Raw genomic sequence first — 7,506 nt, 5'->3', positions numbered from 1 at the left:
TCAGTGAGGTAACCCAGATCTGGAAAGACAAATATTGTATGTACTCACTCATAAGTAGATAGCAGACATAAAGCAAAAGATACCTAGCCTACAATCCATACATAACCCCAGAAAAGCTAGATCCCCCTTCCAGAAATGGATGAAGGCAGATGTAGAGATATATACCTATCCATTGGGCTGAACTTCTGGAGTACAATCATAGGGAGGGAGGAGCGATAATGTGAACAAAGGAGTCAAAACCATGATGGGGAAACCCACAGAATCAGCTGACCTGAGCTAGTGAGAGATCACTGACTCTGCACTGGAAACCAGCACAGGACTGAACCAGGACTCCTGAATACAGGTTACAATGGTGAGGCTTAGGCAGTGTATGAGGCCACTGGCAGTGGGACCAAGATCTAACTATAATTCTTAAACTGAGTTTGTGGAGCCAATTCTCTATGGAGAGACACCTCGCTCAGCCCAGACGTGATTAGGCAGAGGTGGGGCGTTGGTCCTGCTTCAACCAGGTGATGGGACAGACTTAGTTGACAGCCTAGGGTAGGCCTTACCTTCTCTGAAGGATGGATGGGAGGTGAGATTGGGGAAGAAGGGACTAGTGGGAAGAGAGGATGGAGGCGGCAACTGGGATTGGAATGTTAAAAATAAAGTTTAAAATTAAATTTAAAACAATCATGTCTTTACCTCTGATCTTCTTGCTTTAAAGTCTGCTCTTGCTACTTATAGTTTTTGTTCTGTTTCTGTTGTTGCTGTTGTTTTTCAGGATTAGTATTTGTGTAACATATATTATTTCATATTCAAGTGTTCATTCCTCTACTTAAAGTATTTTTAAGTAAACAATAGTAAAGTTCAAGAGTCCTATTTGGGGTGTATTTCCTGGTGCTATTTCTGAGTACATTGCACTCCTAACAGAAGACAGATGGCATTCCCAAGAAGAACAGGGATTTGATACAGGGCTGACTCATAATGGTTTGGTCAAAATACAAGGAGTCTGTAAAGGACTCACAGGTACCCTAGAGTTGGCAACAACTAAAGAGTACAAGCAGCTTTAAGGGAAGTGGGAAGGAAAGGTAAGATCCAGGAAGAAAATACACCCACAGAATCACCATAAGAGAAGGTGGGCTCTTTGGCCAAGAGACACAACCAAGGGGAAGCAGAGCTTCCTCTGAATCTTAGACCTTCCATCAATACTTCATTGTCAGGACCAGTGAAAAACCAGAGCAGAGGAGAGGCCTTCTGATGAGAATATAAAAGGCAGAGAACAGTGTTAAACAGTAGAGGGCACATTATTCTAGGAGATGTGCTGATTTGTCCTCAAAGGGTCATGTGATGGAAAGTTGTTTCCCAGTGTGGTGGTGTGAACATGGTAGGTAATGGTAGGGTTGGTGCAAGGCCTAGGGCTTACCTCATGAATGAATAAATATTGCTTCAGGAGAGTGGGTCAGTTTATGTGGGACTGGACTATTTCCTGCAAGATTGAGTTGTTATAAGTCTCTTTTTTCTCTCTTGTTTCTCTCTTTCCCTCTCCTCACTCCCTCCCTCCCCTTTCCCCCCCCCACGTCTGTCTTCTTCACATACTCCCACTATTGTGATGCCATATTGCCATGAGTTTATCACATCCTCCATCCAAAACTGTGAGGTAAATGTCTCTATATAAAGTATCAAGACTTTTTTTCTTTTTACAACACAATGCAGATTATGACAAAAGGTTTCAAGATTTTTTTGTTTATTATCCTGTTTAAATTTAAAGGACAGGAAAATACTACAGCCTTATAAACTTTTCTTTTTTCCAGAACTAAATATCCAACCAATACTTAAAAGGAGGGTGAAAGGACATTGAGATGTTCTTGTCTCTTTTTACATCCTTCTCTAAAGAAGAATGCTTCTTGTAAGCATCATAGAGTTCACAAGACTAACTCAAAATCATTCTAGAGCTTATTTTGTGCAGTCCTAAAAATAACAGACACCTGAGCTTATTTATATTCACCAACTCTTCTAAATATTTTTATTAATGAATCTACATAGACATGATAGTTAACAATTCAATATAATAAATAATTTCAGATAAATAAATCATTTTTAGAGCCCTTGGGGCTTACAAAAAGAATCTTTAAAGATCCATATTTATCATCTGAAGACTAATAGTTACAAAAAATAGTAAACAATATATCCAAAATAAATATAACTTTAAATATTTAAATAAATAGAAATCCTGTGTGTTGTAAGTAGGAGGCTCATAATTATTGAGTCATTGTTGCAGTGATGCTTTGACAGAAGGTGATCCATCTGCTCAGAAATTCCACCACAGTTACTGTCTCATCATCAAATTCACACGTGTTTTCAGAGCCCTAAAAAAGAACATTAAGTTTTAGGCTAAGATAATTTATTTTAACACTTGCTAAATAAATTAATCATTCACACTTCTTAAATGATCAAAATTGTCAGATTGTGTTTTTCATAGTGCCAAATAATAAAATCATACAAGATAAAATTTCCTGAGTACAAATGAACATCTGAATGAAAACATTGACCTCTTCTGGAGAATGCAGTTAGTTGTTTGATCACTTTTTCTTTGGCAAGTGCACATAGCTACACATTGATTTAAGTTTGGATAAAGAAAGGATACATGCTATATGTTCTTTTCTAAACCTAAGATTCTATTAGTGTCTTATTTCCCCAGGTCAGGGCAGAAACAACTCAGAGAGGGTTAGGACAAAAGTCTGTTGGGAGAAATTTGGAGAACATTTATAGAGATGCCTGCCCTGGTATCAATACAGATGATTCTCCCAGTTTGGACAAGTAGAAATGTTATGAATTTGTTGTGTATATTTGGCTTTTTGGAAGCTAACCTCCTTTGCTCAAAGGAGGTATTTCAACTCTGTTTCTAGATGACAAACTGAGAAGGAAATATTTGACAGATTTATGGGATGGCTTTTCCAAATCTGAGTGACCCCTTGTAAATCAAATGAGACAGAGCATTTCTTTTTAATAAATGTTCTTTTTAAAATAAACTGAAGTGATCTTATGGACCCTCTTTACATTGCTACTGGAATGTTCTAACATCTTGGATGTGTTTTAAGTATGCAGCTCTTGATTGAAACATGCTTTCCTAGTTTTCATGTACCTCTAAAATTCATGCCATTCATTTGGGGTGACCTTTCTACTGTGAGCCAGAGATTTTAGAGGAGACTTCTTTGCATAGATAAAGATCTGAGCCTTTCAAGGCCTAGGTGACATGGATCTGGCCTATTTTACAAGCTCAGGTGAAAGCAATGAAAGGGAAAAGCAAGTTTAGCCTGGCACCATCTTGGAGGCTTGCTGCTACTGCTGAAATCTAAATGATGCTACTTGCTCAGGATACCTGTTGACTCAGCAATTTTGTTTGACAGATGGAATGAGAAAAGAGAGCTTTGATGCTGCTTTGCCTCACTAAAGTTCATATTTCTTGTGCATTTAAAAACAAAGTCCTGAAATGGGCTCTCACTGTCCTCCTCTGCTCATCTTAATGGCTGCTGTTTGGAGAGACAAATCTCTGTGTTCTTCCACCAATGACCACACAACCTCTCTGGATCAGATCATTGGCCCTGGTCTGATAAACATATGAAGGCAACAAAAGCTGCCTGTTCCTTGTAGAACTCTACTCTGTACGTCTCACTTCAAATTCTATGCTAGTATAAGAAGAAGCAGGGTGTTCCCAGAGTTTCACTGCAGATAATGGTGGGAAGATTCATGCTCTCAGTGGACCTTAGTTTGTCTGATTAAATGCATGGAATCTGACAAAGACCAGAAATGTCATGCCGTTTTAGAATGTAATTCTTCTCCCCTTTAGTTTATTTCCAGCTTAGCAAATAAAGCAACATCTTACCTTTAGTTTCCCAACTGTTACTCTGATGTTGCTGATGAAATCTTCCAAGAGATTGTTTTTGCTTTGAGCCAAATCCAGCACATGGTGCAGGGCTCCAAGTTCTTCTTCCAGGCAGTGGAGATGTTTCAGTTCTGTGGCCTAGAGTAGTAATAAGCATAACTCTCAGCTTGGTTACCATATACTGAAGAACCAGAAGGTAATCTGCAGTTTATCTAACCAAGAGTAGGCAGCGTTTAGCTTTTACTCCCTGTTATCAGTGTAAAGAGGGACTGAAGTGGTGGATACACTAAATCCAGAAGAGCAAGAGCTCAAAGTCCCATGCTTAACATTAACTGTTGGGTCATTCAAGTTGTTGTAGCTTCATTAAACTTTGCCAAAAGTCTGTATTTCCCTGTCACAATGCATATCACAGGTATAGACTACTTTTCCACTCTGCAAGGAAACCATAGAGAGATGATGTAGAAGTGTGATATTCTACACTCTATTGTCTAATGATCCCAGAATTGAGAATCACAGAATATCAAGGGACAGGAGACCTTGGATGCCAGTTGTCACAGACCCAGATCTTACAGATTGGATAATCATGAACCAGAATGATAACTGTCAAGATACCCAGGAAAGCAAACTTAATATTTCTTGAATTTTTACTTCTCTGCAATTACTAAAGCTGATTTTTTTAGAGAACTATTTGTCAGTCAGAATATTGGAGATGTTTCCTGTACATTTCTGAAAGAATATGTAGATACACATATATCATATATATCATGCATATTTATGCATCTATACAGTGGGAAAGAATATTGTCTAGTACTATAGTACACTATGAATTTCCATAAAAGTCATCCACTTAAAGCAGCAGGTCTTCCAGAAACAACCAGTGTCCTGGGTTATCTCCATTTTACTAAGTCTCAGAACCTGTGTCTTCCTCACAGCCACATGAGGACCGAGAGTGGCATGGTCACTCTTTTTCATTAACTACACTCTTTAAAAAAATGCTTCTATTATTTTTAAAATCTTACATATATAAAGAATGAAGATTAAAGTTTAAAAAAATCTCCACGCTTTATCATACTACTGTTGTTTCCAATAGTTATTTAAAAACTCAGATTTCTGTAAATTTCACCACTCTCTAAATTAACATGGTTTCATATCTGTCTAATGATCCCTAGAGGAAGGGGTCTGACAAGACCACATATAATTCTAGATTTATCTACCTATTGCCTTCCAGCTTGTTATGAGGAGTTTTGCATTTCAGTATGGTGTTCTCCCTCAGAACTGTCTAGGTTTTTAGTGTTGGAGTTGAAAATTATATGACTCTAATCTGGGACAGCACTCGGGGCCATTTCCTTTTTTTCTCCAGTAGAAAAGCTAGAGGCAGAGTTCCTGACTTCATAGCAGTGAGTCAGCAGCATCTCCTCTTTGTCCCCTTAGATCCCATGTTGCTCTAGGCTTGGATTAATCCTGGGACAAGCTCTTCCTAGCACCAAAGTCGTTCATCCTCGTTTGACTGTCAGGACTGTAGCAAACTTCTACTCTTGATATAGCTCGAGGAGCTTGGGTGAGCTGTTGCTTATCATACAACAGTCTCCATACAAAAGAGACCAAAAAGTTTTCAATATTGTGAGATAATGTCACATAGAGTTACTACAGCTCTCTGGTTCCCCAGTTTTAAAAAAAGACTATATAAATCCAAAATTATATTTTATGTTTCAGACTTTTCTTCACTAGTACCAATAGCATGTTTTATGTGGTGCTGGCTAGACACTTCTGAAGCCTGCCAAGCTATAAGCATACAATTATCATTTATGTAAGTGGGTGAATGATCATAGGCACCTTTCCAAGGATGTGAGAGCTAAGGCCTAGCAGAGCAGGAGCTTCACTTTAGACATCTTCCCTAACGTCTGTGAATTCACATATCCTCAGTATATGAGGAACATATACTGTTCCTAAAAAATAGTCGTAGAGGTGTTCCTTACAACAGTAAAGTGTCTATAAAATGAGACCCTCTGAAGTCAATTTTGACATTTCACAAGTTAAAATAATGTATCTAGTCAAATATCTCTAGGATGATCATAAACCAGAAATCACCACAGTCTTTAAATTATCCCAGCATCAAAATCCAATTATCCTGTGTTTTCTTCTCTTTTTCTCTTTTCCAACACACAAATACATAAGAAAAATCTAGACACAACCATTTAAAAGAAATGGCATTATCAAGCAGGAAATTTTACATGCAGATATTAAAGAGACGTTTTCTTCAGATGAAGTACTATTCACTCGACCAGTGTGCAAACATACATGCTACTTTGAATTCATCAAAGCAACAATTGAACATAGAAAGTCACTTACCTTCTTGGGCATGTAAAATTTAAACGTGAGCATCATGGGGAGTTTCTGATTCTTGTTATTCTGAGAAAGCATAACGCATTGTTATTAAAACATAACCTTTGGCAAAAAAAAAAAAAAAAAACTATAAAGACAATGCCTATAGACAGGAAGGACAGCACTTACATTGATCCTGCTCAGAAGCAACTGTAAGTCCAGCAGTAACTGCTTGAGGTGCTGCTGTGTTTCCTTTTTAGAGCTTGAAGTGGGTGCGCTGTTGACAAGGAGTGCGAGCGTCAGTGCAAGACAGGATGCAAGCTGCATATTGTACATGCCTGCAGGACTAGAGGCCACTGTGAGTAGTGATTAGCAAGTGTGATAGGCAGCTCTCCAGCATGGGAGGCAATTTATAGTGTTAATGCTGGAAAAATAATCCGGGGGTGTCAGTATGTTTTACATATTACACATATTTTCAAAGACTCTACCTGTGTGGCAGAAAGCATTACCTTTGTTTTCCCTCTTCTGATGACTCTCTGGAATTTCTTTAAGCCCCCATATGCTGACTGAATGGATGAAGGTGAAATCCCTCTTGGTTGAGCTAGCCCACACTTTGGTGGCAGTTTTCATTCATACAATGAACGCCTTCTATATGAAGCAAATTTTCCTCTTTTCTTTAAGGGGGTGGAGATACAAAAGTAACTCATGAAAATGCTCTTTGTCAAAGCCACCCTGAGCCTGTAAGCAGCCTGTTGTGGTGGACAAGCGCAAGAGGAGAGAGATGAGCAGAATAAATCTTTGAGATTTGTTGATTAGACAGGAAGAACATTGGTTTCCTGTTCCAGGATGGTTTTACCTTCTTATCTACGTGATGAGCTAATTGCACACAAGGTGATAGGCTGCTTCCTACACTTAGCCAGAGAAATAGTAAGACGAGGACACTTAAAACACTTTTGAGTTTGAGGTATTTTGAATTTTTTTCATTTTAATTTAATATGTTTCTGTGTCTGTTCAGATGTGTTAATGTTTATTACGCTTTTTAGAAAGAGTATGATGTCTAACAAGTTCTCAGGAAGGTTAGCATCTAAGATTGTTGATGCTATTTTTATATGTTTCTAGTTGCACTTTCATTCTTTTAGACAGAGAGAGGAAGGGAGGGAGAGAGAGAGAGAGAGAGAGAGAGAGAGAGAGAGAGAGAGAGAGAGAGAGAGAGAAACAGAGAGAGAAAGAGAGAGTGCAGTTAGCTATCCAGTACTCTCCTATCACCATGTGTGACCCAGGAATCTGAACTCGTATCATCTGGTGTGTGTGCAAATGCC

The 7,506-nt window shown here is 38.5% G+C and overlaps 1 protein-coding gene across 1 annotated transcript; it reads right to left on the bottom strand.

The window, feature by feature from the left end:
• Positions 1-2,009: 2,009 nt before the first annotated feature.
• Il2 (interleukin 2) lies at positions 2,010-6,665 on the bottom strand. Its single transcript, XM_051185702.1, has 4 exons — positions 6,377-6,665; positions 6,215-6,274; positions 3,866-4,003; positions 2,010-2,348 (listed from the first exon to the last, which is right to left on the bottom strand). Exons 1-4 carry the CDS (start codon positions 6,521-6,523, stop codon positions 2,241-2,243), a joined length of 453 nt encoding a protein of 150 aa, XP_051041659.1. The 5' UTR covers positions 6,524-6,665; the 3' UTR covers positions 2,010-2,240.
• Positions 6,666-7,506: the final 841 nt, after the last annotated feature.

Source organism: Phodopus roborovskii, unplaced genomic scaffold (genome assembly GCF_943737965.1).
Source record: "Phodopus roborovskii unplaced genomic scaffold, PHOROB, whole genome shotgun sequence".
In the NCBI taxonomy this organism is placed as follows: domain Eukaryota; kingdom Metazoa; phylum Chordata; class Mammalia; order Rodentia; family Cricetidae; genus Phodopus; species Phodopus roborovskii.
The sequence above is the reverse complement of the archived record's forward strand: the minus strand, read 5'-3'. Positions and strand labels throughout refer to the sequence as shown.